The sequence below is a fragment of the Tachypleus tridentatus genome, chromosome 13 (assembly GCF_004210375.1).
Source record: "Tachypleus tridentatus isolate NWPU-2018 chromosome 13, ASM421037v1, whole genome shotgun sequence".
Classification (NCBI taxonomy): domain Eukaryota; kingdom Metazoa; phylum Arthropoda; class Merostomata; order Xiphosura; family Limulidae; genus Tachypleus; species Tachypleus tridentatus.
The window spans coordinates 153,437,898-153,454,476 of record NC_134837.1 but is presented as its reverse complement, the minus strand read 5'-3'; the positions used below and the strand labels follow the sequence as shown (position 1 = coordinate 153,454,476).

Genomic DNA, 16,579 nt, shown 5'->3' with positions numbered 1-16,579 from the left:
TTCACAAGTATAGAGGACAACATTTCGAATGTTTGAAGATAAAAGACGTAAAACTTTCGAAACGTCATCCTTTACACTTGTGTTTCTTCAACAGGCAACTACCGTCCATCAACCAAATTAAATTTTCTTGTTGTGTGTTTCTAAATCTAAGGAAAACTTAATTTTGCAATTAAGACACTTTTTTATTTCTTAATAACGATAACAACAGAAATAATTTGTTTAACAACCCGCTTAAGTGAATAAAGAGGCATGTCATTTCAACCTCTGCTAATGAAATAAACATTTATTGAGCACGTGCCTCATTATTTTGTTAAATGTATATCACATTGTGTTGATTGGTTTGTTGTCTGAGCTAGTATCCTTACGAACTGTATACACGTTGTTATGTACGCCAGCTTGCTAAAATCTCCCCTGCTGTCTGTATATATTTACACCCGGATTTCCTGTAACCGTCATTGCGCTGTGTATACCAAGAAGCCTCTTGTGCTCCGCCTGCATCATCAGCCGCCTTCATAGTCTCTTCCCAGAGCTTTCCATGGAAGACGGTCAGCTTGCACGTGCACATCCTCCTGTACCTGCGCCAGCATCAGCTCGGCATCGGAGAACCGCCAGTCCGCACCTGTTCTTGTGGTGCAGTCATTGTTGCTTTCAGCAGTTGTGTTGTAGTGTAATGTAAATAGAAGTAAAAACGGTTGTTATCGAAGTCTAGTGAAGCTTTACTGTCCAAATCACTGGCTGTGTAACAGTCAAGAGTGTAGATATAACACAAGCTGGACTGTATATATTTAGAAGTAGTGCCTATAGTGATTTTCACTGTGCGTTACATGTTCAACACAGTAACCATAGGACGTGCTCTGTGAACTTACTGTTATTGCAAAACTATCCTAGTAAACTCGTGTGTGTGTGTGCGCGCTCGCGCTCAGAATAGTCCTCAATAGGAACAGAGATTTGACTTTTATTTCTTCAGCATCATGATCGACTGGGTGTCTATCGTGCGTGGGTCACGCCGGCGCTTCTCCAATTATATGTACGTGGTGCCCAACCGCATGCGCCGCCGTCGAAAGAAACAAAACTATAGTCATTCCCGAGTTGAGCCACCCCCTAAGCCAACCCAGTCATATTTTTGTTCTTGTTGCCTACCTAAAGGAGTAAGTTCGTTATATATATATATAAAGCAAATAACTAAAACAAGAAAATATTTTTTCTTTTCAGCAACTGTAAGATCTCAATCAAACACGTCATTATCACCTTATATACTGGTAACAGTATTTGTAAATGTATTTTTTATCCTTTGTATTCCCAAAACAACAGTAGGTATAATTAATCACAGCAGTTCAGTTCATTTTTAATACACAAACGATGCATTTATGAAGAATGAATCGTCGTACAGCTAGTAGAAATTGTTAATATTCTATATTGATGAATTTCGTTATCGTGTAGGTGATTTTTGAACTGTAAATTGATCAGATATCCATCAAAACTATTTTAGTTTGTTTGGTTTGTAGTATACCTTGCTATATATTTTACGCGTAATTTAAGATTGATAGTTTTAATTTAATTTTGCTAAAAATTACCTCCGTCTCCTGGCAGATTAGCGATGTATTTAAGGAGTTTTATCTGCTTTAAGTGGCAGCATCCACAAAAGCTTGAGATACTGACATCAGCCATATTTTTCCATAGTCAAGATCCAGCGTAACCTGAGATATACACATTTAAAGATATTCATAGTTAGCTTCAATTCTACATAAAAACGCACGATTTTGCAGGTTACACAATATGGCTACATAGAGAATATAAATCATTTTTAGCATTAAATGTGACAATACTAGCTTTTCAGTTATGACTCGCACGTGTACCATCTTCCTGCACGAGTTACTAAATGCCTAATCTTGATGTAGGCTTCGTTAACTCAGTACTCCATGCATTCACCAGTGTCAGGGACGAAGCCACTGTGGCTCCACGTGAAGTGCAAAATTCTTAGATGAATGATGTATTGTTATTCCTCGAAATCACTGGTATCTCAGCATTTTTATAATTTCAGTACATTCTGATGTGTAAATTTGTATTGTTTCTTTGTTAGTACTGATAACAAATAACATTGAGGTCGAAAAATACACCTATTATACTGTACTGATTAAGCATATGTTACAATACGTTTTCAAACTCGTCTCGTTGTACTGATTGAAACGGAGGTTAAACTGTCAACTACCTGAAGCATTAGATCATTGTATTCATAAAGAAATATATATTCTAGTTATTCCTAATAAGTGGGTCTAACATTAGCATATGGACGGTTAAAGTCATTGTAAAATTTATATGCATAGAAAACGGAATTTTATTGAATTAAATGTATTTTAAATAAACAGCAGTAATTCACAGGTAAAATAGTGATAATATAAAAACGAACATACAACGTTCAATAGTTGCGCAATAAATACGCTTTATGAAACATTTTATGTTCGTTTTTAATGGTTTTTTTAAACATACGTGTTAATAGTATTTTTATTAAAAACTTTCATTATTTAGATTTAATCTCCTAATTGAGGGTGCTATATCATTAAATCCAGGAACAAAGATACTAGAAATGTCAGTTTATGTTAAACAATATTGTTCATAAATATGATGAGAAATATAACAAAGAAAGATGAAACGACATTTATACAAATACTCATTGAATGTTCATTGCTAAGATGAAGTTGTGTAAGTATGTTTAGAAAACAAGCGAGCAGGAAGACCTAGTTCGCATTAGGTAACTTGGTTTCGTCTGGGTAACCACACAACACGCCATGTTTTAAGAATGAATAACTTCTGTTACAGCAGATGGTTTGATTCAAACTTTTAAGGACCAACGTCTGTTTCACAATATTTTGTTAATGTCAGCCTGCATTGCAACGTACACAAGCCTGCAGGTTTTGAGAAATAAATATATTGGTAAAACAGATGGTCCAGTTGAGACACAAATGATACACGTGGAAGTGTACCATAACGCCATTTTACCTTTACATAATTTCCTTTGATAGTCGTTGTACTGAATTATTATATAACAAGTACTGTGTGAAAGTTTGAGTTATATAAATTTCATTTTATATTTTATACTTGAATATCACATTTGATTATTAGATATCTTTAGATAAGTTTCTGAGTTAATTGAAAACACTTTTCTGGTGTTGAAGTGCAAACCAAGTTGCGTCGTAAATAGAGAAACGTGCGAGACAAGGCTAGTCTTTGTTAATTGTTCTACGTTTGTTTTCTAAATTGGAAAATATCACAGTAAAACGTAATCGACTTTTGACCAGAAAATGAAAAGTATAGTCAAGAACAACAAAGACAAAACAAAGATGAGTTATATAGTTCACCAGCTTAAATTTTATACAAGAGAAGCCAACCTTTGACACTGTGAAGTATAAATAACTATTTAAGTTCACATTAGAGTTGTTATTGTTGCGTGAATGGAACCGCGATTTCGAATGAATTATTATCTAAGTGCAGTGTTTCATCGTACCCTTATGTTTACAAGCGACGTGACATGTTGGAGCAAACTTTTGAGTACATCATTATTGGTTTGGAATTAAAGTGCTTCCTGTGTCAGTCAGTATTTTATTAACAGTTTGCTTTTTGTAATTCTTAATTGGCAACTTAAGCCCAACTCTCACAAAATGTGGTGTTAATTTTCAGATGATCGGATCCGGTATTAATAGCGTTTCACTTGTGATCGTTGTATCTTTTAATATTTTGGTTTTAAAGATTCCAGAATCGGCACGGAAACTGAAACTTCCAAACTGATTATCAAAGTTGACTTATTTTGACAAAAGTTGATTGCTATTTTTGGTGTAAACCTATCCATACAGTTGTTTTATTTCAACACAAACAATAAGCATAAATATCTGATTGTATCAGTAACAAAGTACACAAATTTAAAAAAATGTGTCAGTAAAGGGAACACTTTCGTGATCTTCACTAACATCAGAATTACCATATATAAGATCGTAAACATCCGTAGCTTTTACTATCGAAGACGGCAGTAAAAGGCCAAGGTGGGTTAAGGCGTTTGACTCGTAATCCGGGGGTCGCAGGTTCGAATCCCCGTCGCACCAAACATGCTCGCACTTTCAGCCGTGGGGGCGTTATAATGTGACGGTTAATCCCAATATTCGTTGGTAAAAGAGTAGCCCAAGAGTTGGCGGTGGGTGGTGATGACTAGTTGCGTTCCCTCTAGTCTTACATTGCTAAATTAGGGACGGCTAGCGCAGATAGCCTTCGAGTAGCTTTGCGCGAAATTCAGAAAACAAACAAACAGACTATCGAAGACGAAGAATCTGTTGGAGAAATTTCTAGTTTTCATTTCCAGTTTTATTTGTATTTTTTAAACATTTCTTCAGAAACTTTCTCTGTTTCCCTGTATAACTTTCAGTGGATATCTAGTGGTGGCCACACTCACATTGACTGCATTTATTACATTTGAATCACCTGTTTACTGTGCAGTTCCAAATAATAGGAGGCATTAGATCGTTTTCTGGGGTTTACATATTGTTTTACATTCGTTTTGTACGTTTTAAAATAGGAGACAAAATATGTAATTCGTGGCAAGAAAATGTAAAAATGTTATCAAAGAAAGAAGGAGGATTTGAAAATTTCTTCAGTGAAGAAAAAGTTGCAGACTTTTCATTATTCACGTTTTGCGCACGTTTTGATAATTTCGTAAACTTTTTCGGACGTTACTTAAACCACATTTGTCACAGTTTAGGGTTCATAATAGTAATTTAATTTTTTTTTGTTTTTCATTAGCTCTATTGCATTCTCAGAAAGGAGAAGGGTTTTCTTAATACTCAGTAAGAGCATATATGTTATACAGAGGAACCATTTTACTGTTTACCTTACGTTTCAAAATCGAAAAGAATATCACGCTGTTACTACAATCTTGGCCAAAACATTTGCATGTTTTATAACAAGTATGATTATTATTATTATTAATACAGAATACAAGTATACTTAGCGCTATCAAACTAGAATGCATATTAAACATCTACATATGTAATTTGTATAATGAGAGAGTTTCTGTGGACATCATGAATAATTTATTAGAACAGTAAACAAGTATCAGACACCTTTAAAAAGATATGTAATTCACCATTTCAGCTGTCATAACAATCTTACCAAAACATGTATAATGACCAAATACAACACCATATTGGTTATAGATAGTGCCCATAACTTTATATAAGTTCATATTAGGCATCCAACAGTCAGTACCTGGTTGGTCCTCCTTGTACTCTAATAACCTACACAAAGGATATTGGGGTGTTACACCGTGATTTTATCCCATCTTCTCACTAGAAGGCTCCAACTCAGCTACAGTAGCTGTTTTAGGGTCTTAGATATTTTCCGTCTCAGTTATGCTCAACAATTTTCAATGGGGTTACAATCTAGGTTACAAACTAGCTATGGTAATCTTCTAACGTTCTCCTGGTTGAAATAATCCTCGACAATACGCGCACTGTGGGCAGGGGCATTGCCTTAGAATACAAAGTTATTACCAAATCTTACCCTAGCATATAGCAGAGTTATCGTGTTCATATGATTCCTGTAGGAGGCGCCATTGACTTTTCCTTGGAAGATATGAAGAGCATTTTTCCATCATGATGAATAGATGCCCAAACGTGTATTGCACCACCTCCTGTGTTTCTTGTAGTAAAGACCGTTTTCTCTCATCTGTTCTCCAGATAAATGACGAATACCAATTTCATCATCAGTTTCAACAAGCCAGATGCAAGATTCATCTGAAATGATGACATGTCGCCAGTGTCATACTTGTAAGTTGGTATGCTGTCTTGCCCAAGTAATATGGTGATGGAAGTGAATTCTAGTTAATATCGGATTGCAGATAGTTCTTCTTGCAAATTAAACTTTTTTGATCATTCTCCTACTCACTATTCTGGATACACTGTAATGAACGTGTTTAAGCATTTCTTGTCGTAAGGTGTTGCAAGACTTCTTTTGATCTTGACGTGTTAACCTGATCAAACAACGGCCATCTCACGCAGTAGTTTTTCAGTGTCTACCAGTAGACTTTCCTGGAACAATGTTTCCTGTTGTCCGATGACTTTTCAGGATTATGGATACAGTACTCGGGGGGCACCCTACTGTTTTGTCAATACCCGATTGATATCTTGTAAGTTCCAGCATGCAACGAGGCCTTACTTCTACACCAAGTACAATTTCTTTGTTTCGTCTGCATGTAGACAATAACATGAATACAGAACAACATACATGGAGTTTGGCCAAGAAATGGCATTTAATTTCAAGCTAATAATCTGAACAAAGTTTCAAGTTTTTAAAATCAGCATCGAACAGAAGCATTTTTTATTTCTTGATAGAAGACGTCTACTTACTTTTACCTTGTATAAATCTATTTAATATTTAGTACCACAGTACCATCATAATTTGTCACAGTTTTTACTTTGTTAGATGTTGTAAGCAATTTTTATATACATGTGCAAAGTCGTAGAGAAGTAAAGGAATTGGTCTGTAGAAGTGTGTGTATATATACTCTTCAAAAAAAGAAACGCAAAAGGCAAAATTTGAGACAAATTGTTAACAAGTTTATTCCGGGTAGTTCTGTATGACATGTGTGAAACTTTGCACATTCACTGCTGAACATCCATAGTCTGCAAAGGCGAAGTCCACGCTCACTAGGTGAAGTTTAACGTCACTCAACGTCAATAACGAGTATGCCCTCCGTGAGCATCAATAACTGCTTGGCATCTCCTGCCCATGGAAGCGATAAGATGACGAATTACATCCTGTGGAATGGCTATTCACTCAGCCTGCAAAGCTGCTGCAAGCTGAGGTAAAGTCTGCGGTTGAGGTTGTCGCCGTCGCAGACGTCGGTCCAACTCGTCCCAAAGATGTTCGATGGGGTTTAAATCTGGTGATCTGGAGGACCAGGTAAGAACGTTGATGTTGTGGTGTCTCAAGAAGACAGTGGTGAGTCGGGCTGTGTGAGGACGGGCGTTGTCATGTTGAAAAACGTCGTTGACGTTCACCATGATGGGTTGCACATGGGGCCTAAGAATCTCGTCGACGGTTGCGTACGGTCTGATCGGAAATCCTACGCAGCCCTGGTATGGTTGAGGCAGTAGACGTCGCAGTGGTGGTCCTATCCCGAAGGTGTCGTAACCGGATGTAGCGAACTTGTGCGGGCGTGGTCACACGAGGTTTGCCAGATCGTGGACGGTCACGAGTTGATCCATGTTGTTGGTGACGATTCCATAGCCTTGTGATGGTGCTTGGGTGGACATTCACAGCTCTGGCAACATCTGATCGAGATTCGCCTGCTTCCAAGCAACCAATGGCGTTGTTGCGTTGTGCTTCAGTCAGTCTTGGCGTAACTGTATTGCGTGTCGGTGGCTTAACACTGAGCTATGGAAACCGAGAACCCGTAACTTTTATAGGGAGTTTGCACATGTTGCACTTGCAGAACATGCAGATCTCTCAAACAAATTTATTGGACACGAATGCGTTTTGGCGAAAAATCCGATGTTTTCCTCCGTTTTCAAAGTGCACAACTTTTATTGTCATTTTGGTCTGACAATCAGTGCCTTAACATGTGTAACATCACATACTCTGAGCTTGAAACGTTATTACATATATTTCTCTTTAAAATAACAAAAATATCCCTTTTGCGTTTCTTTTTTTGAAGAGTGTATATAAGAAGGTACTTTGAAAAGGATTTTTAAGTTCACGTGAGTCTAAAGTGTAAAAGGCTTACGAAATTGGAGATAGGCTCCTTGTGATATTTTTATATGTTATCTTACCACTTTTACAAGATGGTTCTCAACTTTATGAAATAGCTTTTATTTTTTCTATGTGCTTTTTTACCTGTCTTTACTCCTTAGAATAATTTGTTTCGATTTAAAGCGTTTATTTCGCACGAAAAAGAAAGCAAGTATATCTAGATAGTTATTTCAGTTTAATTGCGCTGTGCTCAGGTTTCTGTACTAAAAGTTTACAATCAAAGTTAAAATGTCAAACTAAGTTGTTGGATAATAGTTATGAGGTTAAAGAATTTGGAAAATAAAGTCCGTGTAATGAGTTATTTATAAAAGAAAAAAAGTTACACGTTTTTTAAAACAGTTGTGCTTTGACTATTTACATATATTATTTAAGTTGGTTGTTCGTGCAACAGAGTTTGAGTGCTGCGTGACCTTGTTAGTGTACCTTGACTGTGAATCTGAGAATTCATGGCTCGTTGCCCGTTGTTACAAAAGCATGTCATGTGCTCTGAGACTGTAGGTGCTCTGTAAAAGTGACAGTCAATTCTCATTATTCTGTCAGACAAGAGTAGCCCATGAGCTGGCAGTGGATGATGTTGACTAGCTGCCTTCCTTCTATTTATAGCCGTACAAGCTGACATACTCATTGAACGCACTGGGAGTGAGATAAAGGGTCCAGGTCAGAACGTTAACCCTTGTTTCACTCCCTGAAGTTCCCCGAGGATGTTGTAGAAATTTGATAAAGACTAATAGAATAAAAGAGTAATACAGAGGCTCAAGAAGGATAATATAGGAGGTTAGTTCTGATGTTCTAAGGGTACATGTCAAGTTTGTTTGAGGTCAGTCAACACTATTAGGTGTGAAAAGTATAAGGTCTTCTTGAAAAGTTATGTTGGGGGTGAGGGGTATTAGATCCGAACGCTAAACCTTCCATGTCACTTTTTGGAGAATCTTTAGGTTTGGTGCAATCGGTGCGGTAGCTCGCAAGTTATAACATAAACACTGTGTTTCCATTTAAAAATCGCTAGGCACACACACGCTTTTATCAAATGATGGTTAAGATATGTTCAAAAGTAGGGACGGTTAATTTTGTTTTGTAGCCTTATGTGAAAATTATAAACAAATAATAAGGAAGATGTATTCCATATTATATATAAGATAACCAAAATATTTCATATTTTATGAAATGATAAATACAATAGGCTGCTGTATTAATGCTTTATGTTAGGCACACGAAAGAACAGATTAAACCAGCATTACTATTACGTGTGTCTTATTACGTTTATTAAATGTATATCAGTAATTCTTAGAGTCTGTTTTAACACTGTTGTACTGAAAGAGTATGAAATATTTTAAAATGAAGTAAAATATGGTTGAAATAAGAGGAAGAATACGCAACAGTTCAACAGATACATAAACAACTACTGACCCTGTGTGGTTACTTATATCTGCAGGCAGGGTAAGTATGCAATGAAAACAATTTACAGAAAAATTGAAAGCCGTGCTAACTTTCTCAACAAGTTTGAATTTGCTGTTGAGTTTAGATATTCTTTACAGATTCATATCGAAGGAATTTATTTGTTATTACGCGAACAGTTTGGTTAATTAGCACGTGTGGATTGTTCTTCGCATAAGACAAATACAGCTGGGATTGATAAAGGCACGAAAACTTTTATATCAGAAGGTTGGCCATTTGGTGAGAGATTCATATTAATGAATCCTGCGATCTTGTTCGTGTTAATCCTATAACTCGTATATAAAGCTTATTACAAAAGCAAGTGCGATTGATGAATTTCAAAATTGTCTTTTATGATAAAACTAATAAGGACACTGAAAAGAATGTTAAGGTTAAATCGATCAGCAGTAATTAACGTAAATGCAACATTGCGAATTACTTTTTTAAACAATTAAAAATATACGTGCTTAAATAAATGTTTATACTGATATAGACGGAAGGTATCGTTGTGACATCAGTAGTGTTTTCTATTTGTTCTTTGTTGTATATCGGATCTTGTTTCTTATGAAGCTGTTGACCCCTTGACTACATATGTAACGCAATCTACGTGAATTCAATTTAGGAGAAGAACCAGTTAATTCTGAGAAAAGGACTACTTAACCAGATGAATTCACTCAAGGAACAAGACTAATTGACCAGCAGAATTAACTCTAGGATGTGGAATACTTTCCAAGATGAATTAACACTAGGAAGAAGACTACGTGACCAGATGAATTAACTCTAGAAAGTGGACTAGTTGGTCAAATGAATACCTCTGGGAAGATGACTACTTGTTCAGATGAAGTAACTTTAGGAAGTGTACTACTTATCCAGATGAATTAACTCTGGAAAGTGGACTACTTACCCAGGTGAAGTAACTCTTGGAAGTGGACTACTTACCCAGGTGAAGTAACTCTAGGAAGGGGACTACTTACCCCAGGTGAAGTAACTCTAGGAAGGGGATTACTTATTAAGATGAATTAACTCTAGGAAGTGGACTACTTATCCAGGTGAATTAACTCTAGGAAGGGGACTACTTATTCAGATGAATTAACTCTAGGACAAGGATTACCTACTAAGGTGAAGTAACACTAGGAAGTGGCCTGCTTACTCAGATGAGTTAACTACAGGAAGAGAATTGACCAGTTGAAAGAATTGTTGGAAGAGGACTAAAGTATTCTGTTTCTTGGTTGGATTTCTAGTAATATCAGTTGTTGCATAAATCAATTCACGTGATTTGATGCTTTTCAATAAACTTTTTTTTTGTTTGCAACGTGTATTTAACTTGAACATCTTTCTCTCTCTCTCCTTTTTTTTTCACTGAGTTACTTTTGACATTGGTGTAATTGTACGAGATTGCTTTCTTTTTCTGTCTTCTGACGTTGGCAACGTATTTCGTTACAATTTCTATTGTTAGCAGCGACCTCTGTTCTAGTTAGACCAGCTTGCTAGTGCTTGAAATTATTCTAGGTAACAATACAGGCAAGTAAGCTTGAAATCCAGCAACAAACAAAAAATTATTTCCAAACTTCTGATATAACATTGTGATAGTGCCATTTTTGTGCTTTGTCTTAATTCAGTGGTCCAGTCATAGAAGGCTATTTGTCTCCTTTGTTTGCAGTTGTATCCAATTTATTTTTGCGAACACGAAATGGAAATCACTCAGAAATAAGTATGATTGATGTACTTGTCCGAGAAAATTCGTTAAAAGTGAGAAATCATACAATTACCAATACATTATAATCTTCAACTAGTAGCACTATCCAACACAAATTTTGTTCCTGGATAATATGTGTTATTTCTTAATTGCTTATGTTGTAAAAGTACAGAAAATGGCCATTATTCCCACCAAACTTTGCTTTTGTGACCTGGTTAATGAAATTTAGAAATTAACTTATTTTCTATGTAAAAACGGGCAAATTTGCACAGTTTCATTTACATCAGGTCTGAATAAAACAACATATGAATCAAGACTTACATGTATTTATATTAAAGTTGTACAAAAATGTTTAGAAGTGAGTAGTTTTTCGAGATTTGCAACTGTAATGTAAATCACTTTCACGTATCAGCCCCCAAATATAGTCTCCTATCATGTTTTCGTTATACGCTCCCAGGTCACAAAAGCAAAGTTTGAAGAGAAAAATATGTTTTCCCATTTACTGTAGGCATAAGCAATTGCCCAGGGATAAAAGAAAGAGTAAAAATTTTGTTATATAGTGTAATGATTAGATTCGCCAAATACGATCGGTAGGGTCAGGAATTGAAATTGCAGACGAAGTTTTTAACTGGTGTAACTTCTTTATTATAATAGTAAACAAGGGGTACGATGTTCGACATTGAGGGATAAACATGGATAGAACAATGTATTGGGGAATATAACAACTCTAATACAACTCTAATTTTTAACTCAGTAATTAGTTATTAATTAAGCATCAGGTAAGTAGCTGTATATGTAGCTATCGTCAAGCACATTTCAGAAACTTGATTTTTTTCTGTTTAAATATATTGCATTAATTTGGTTTAGAATTTCCTTTTTATTTGTAAATGGTAACTAATTGTGATAAGTTTTGTAACATGGTGGAAATAACCCTGCTGTTTCAGAAAATATATTTGTTAATTGTTCACCTGATTGTCGTTCTTGGTTACTGATTATAAATTATTGTCAGACAAGAAGTTTGTAGCTTTAATACTTCATTCTAAATGAATAATCGATGAAAATGAGAATTAACATTTCCAACTGAGTCATGCCACTTGTGTAAAAAACAACAATTTAAAATACAGAAGTTTCCGGAGAAACTTCTTGTGGTCAGCTTGAGATGGAATAATTCGAAAAGAAAACTGAGTAACCAATCACGACTTGGAGATACTTGCAAACGTATTAGGACCCAGTTTCTTGTCAAATAATGCTACTTGTAGGATAAAATGTTATTCAAACTGTGCAATTTTATTAGGCAGAAAAACTTGTATGCTGCAAAAAAAAAGTTTCTCTTTCAACTTTTCACGTTGTTCTATTGTGTTGTTTGCTGGCTTATAATTATATTTTTGAGCACCAGTGTGACGAAAGAAGTCATTAATATTTAAATATACGTACATATAACACACACTGAAGTGTACGGCTTTTCTGTTCCTGCTATGGATTGTTTTGAATAATGCAGTAGTTTAGGTTGTATATAATCGTTGCATGAAATAAAAATTCGAAATTTTATTAAATTTAAACACTGTTTAAGGTAACAAATACCTTTTAACTGTAAAAACAGTTTTTCAACAAATTTTCAGGAACATTCAGTCATGTTTCTAAAAGTTATCAGGAACATAAGACATTTATTTAGTATTTCTTTATGTTTATAATGCGAAAATTGACCATATTAGTTACATAACTTGTACCAGAATATGTCTTTGTGTCTATTTCATTATATTTTCATACAAAAAACGTAGTGTGAAAATGTTTTGTTTTTTCTGATAAAAAGGACAAAACCCAGATAACGCTATGTAAAGGGCATATATTGTCTTCACTGGTCACATTTCACTGACCGAATACAACAGAAGATGATTACGTGAAGGATGCACTGGCACGTGCTATATAGAAACCTATAGCATTGAACCTAGAAATTAAAGAACTAACAGTGACTTTAGTTTATCACTAAATGCACTTATTTGTTATTAAGTGAAAACCCCTATGTCAAAAAAGGGTGTTTTTAATAGAGCAAAACATAGCAAACTTTGGCATATGTATGAGCCTAATAGAAACTGTAATAATTATGGAAGTAGTAGCATATCTTAACATGTTGGGTAAAAAAAAGAAAAAAAAAGAGATAAAACTAGGATTGATCCCCGCATGTTATTATTAAGCCTCTCCTCAGTGGCACACAAGCCTGGCATGACCACGTGGGTTATGGCGTTCGACTCGTAATCCGAGGGTCTCGGGTTCGAATTCCGGTCGCACCAAACATGCTCGCCCTTTCAGCCATGGGGGCGTTATAATGTTACGGTCAATCCCACTATTGAGTTGGCGATGGGTGGTGATGACTAGCTGCCTTCCCTCTAGTCTTACATTGCTAAATTAGGGACGGCTAGTGCAGTTAACCCTTGTGTAAGTTTGCGCGAAATTCAAAACAAACCAAACTTAATGTGTTAGAGACTACGAAACATATTTGTACGAACACTTAATAAACACTGAATGTGGATAAAACAATTAAATTTATATAAGCGAAATTAAATATATTCGAATAAATGAATATGAGCGTAACTAGAAAAAAATTATCGAATTTGTGTAGAAATGATATAAAACGTCTACAATGATGTATTTGTTTTTGGGCGTAAATACTGAGAGATACAGAAAATATTATATTTTCTTTAACCATCTTTGGATGACGTTATCTTTTATTTATGTACAGAGTGATTCATAAGTTTGTTTACAGGAAAATAATTCAGAAATATACAGGATAAAAAAATAATTGTTACTGGTATAAAATAATGCGTAAATTGGTCTAACCTGTCACAGTATAAGGTCATGGCATTAAAATAATTTCGTTACTGTACATCATACCACAGAGATTTCGATTTCATAAGTGTAGAAAATAAGAAATGGAACATTTTAAACCAACAAATTACTCAAATCGCTTTATTTAAACAACAGATGTAAGCATAAGTGCAGATAGGGTAAACAACTTAATAATATTATGAAATAATTGCAAATAATCAAAAATTGTGTTCAAAGCGTTACCCAAATGTGACATTGTCAATATGGCGGCTTCTTTGTTCTTGGTTTTTCCGCACCAGAACCTTTGTGTAAATGAACTTATGGTGTACAGCCGTTGACATGAATTTTTTTATCGTCTGATGTGAAAATGACGTTCGTCTGGGAACCGTCTGACATAAAACTTGCAGTATCCAGATTACTTGTGGCACTCTTCCTACAGTTGGACCTTCTCAAACTATTCTTTAAATATACTCTTCAAAAAAAAAAAAAAACGCAAAAGGCAAAATATGAGACAAATTGTAAACAAGTTTATTCCGGGTAGTTCTGTATGACATGTGTGAAACTTTGCACATTCACTGCTGAACATCCAAAGTCTGCAAAGGCGAAGTCCACGCTCACTAGGTGAAGTTTAACGTCACTCAACGTCAATAACGAGTATGCCCCCCGTGAGCATCAATAACTGCTTGGCATCTCCTGCCCATGGAAGCGATGAGATGACGAATCACATCCTGTGGAATGGCTGTCCACTCAGCCTGCAAAGCTGCTGCAAGCTTAGGTAGAGTCTGCGGTTGAGGTTGTCGCCGTCGCAGATGTCGGTCCAACTCGTCCCAAAGATGTTCGATGGGGCTTAAATCTGGTGATCTGGAGGGCCAGGGAAGAACGTTGATGTTGTGGTGTCTCAAGAAGACAGTGGTGAGTCGGGCTGTGTGAGGACGGGCGTTGTCATGTTGAAAAACGTCGTTGACGTTGACCATGATGGGTTGCACATGGGGCCTAAGAATCTCGTCGACGGTTGCGTACGGTCTGATCGGAAATCCTACGCAGCCCTGGTATGGTTGAGGCAGTAGACGTCGCAGTGGTGGTCCTATCCCGAAGGTGACGTAACCGGATGTTGCGATCTTGTGCGGGCGAGGTCACACGGGGTCTGCCAGATCGTGGACGGTCACGAGTAGATCCATGTTGTTGGTGACGATTCCATAGCTTTGTGATGGTATTTTGGTGGACATTCACAGCTCTGGCAACATCTGATTGAGATTCGTTTGCTTCCAAGCGATCAATGGCGTTGTTGCGTTGTGCTTCAGTCAGTCTTGGCGTAACTGTATTGCGTGTCGGTGGCTTAACACTGAGCTATAGAAACCGAGAACCCGTCACTTTTATAGGGATTTTGCACATGTTGCACTTGCAGAACATGCAGATCTCTCAAAGAAATTTATTGGACACGAATGCGTTTTGGCGAAAAATCCGATGTTTTCCTCCGATTTCAAAGTGCACAACTTTTATTGTCATTTTGGTCTGACAGTCAGTGCCTTAACACGTGTAACATCACATACTCTGAGCTTGTAACGTTATTACATATATTTCTCTTTAAAATAACAAAAATATCCCTTTTGCGTTTCTTGTTTTGAAGAGTATATAAGCTGTTTCATTATATATGAGAGATGATACAGAAGCAGGTGCAGGAAAATGGTTGTATATAACGTTTTATAGTTTGTTGTTAATGTGAATACAATATATCTTTTGGACCTTATAAATATGCAGTGACCTGATCATGTAAAATTCTTATCTCGTACTTCAAACCAACGTTTGTAACACAGCCTCTATTTGGCTGGATTTCGAATTTCTGTGGCACAACTATACGAATGGAAGGGTGTATTGATATCGATAAAAGATGTTTTTGAAGAGCAGATTTGGTAATTTTTAGTTTAAAATGTTTCATTTGTTGTTATCAATATCTTTGGAAATGAAAACTTGGGCTTACAATACATAGTAATAGAACTTCTAAAGGACATGTAATTGAAAATGACATTGAATTACCTCAGTGATATTGTCATAGAGTAAGCAATATTTCGTTCCATACCAGTGACAGTTATTTTAGTGTACCTTCATACTTCTGAAGCATTTATCTGTCGGTGAACTGTTGAATCTCTCTGGCTGCATGGTCAGGTGGTTAAGGCGTTTGACTCGCAATCTGAGGGTCGTGGGTTTGAATTCCGGCCTCCCCCATCCAAATATGCTCTCTCTTTCAGCCGTTAGAATGTGACGGTAAGTCGCACTATTCGTTTGTAATATAATATCGCAAGTGAGTGATAATGATTATCTGCCTTCCTACGAGTCCTTAATTGTTAAATGTGGCACTGCTAGCCCAAATAACTCTCGTGTAGCTTTGCACGAAATTCAAAACAAATCGATCTAACAAAAATGATCCGAATTTATACTAATGATAGAATTGCGGGAAGATAGATATGCATTTGAAGGATGCTTGACTGATTTCTCATTGTAACGGCACTTACAGTTAAACCTTGAAAATGTTTGCTTACTTTTCAGACAAAGACAACATGTATTCATAACATTAAATATTCTGAAATATATTAGATTATTAGTATATTAGTTTACTGTATAAGAATGGTAATTATTTTCAGTTTAGAAGACTGTTAAGAGCCAAGCCAGATACTAAGAGATATCAATTTTTTGTTATTTTTCTTGTGGTTGCTAAAATTCTGTGAGTTATATAGTATTATGAAGGTAAGTGGTTCTCATCCTGTTGCAACCGAAACCCATTCCGAACTTTAGGATTGTGGGTACGTTATAACCTTTGAAAGTGACCACGAGATC

General features: G+C 36.0%; 1 protein-coding gene across 5 annotated transcripts in view; it reads left to right on the top strand.

The window, feature by feature from the left end:
* LOC143237638 (disks large homolog 1-like) overlaps positions 1 to 16,579 on the top strand; it is a 262,734-nt gene that overhangs the window by 44,305 nt on the left and 201,850 nt on the right. The window contains exon 1 of one of the 5 annotated variants that reach the window (XM_076477114.1): positions 457 to 1,148. The exons of 3 other annotated variants lie outside the window; for them this stretch is intronic. In XM_076477114.1, the coding sequence (XP_076333229.1) occupies positions 972 to 1,148 (177 nt within the window). In that variant the 5' untranslated portion in view covers positions 457 to 971. Of the gene's footprint in view, positions 1 to 456; positions 1,149 to 16,579 lie in introns of those variants that run through there. One more of the 5 variants, XM_076477115.1, reaches the window with a different exon arrangement.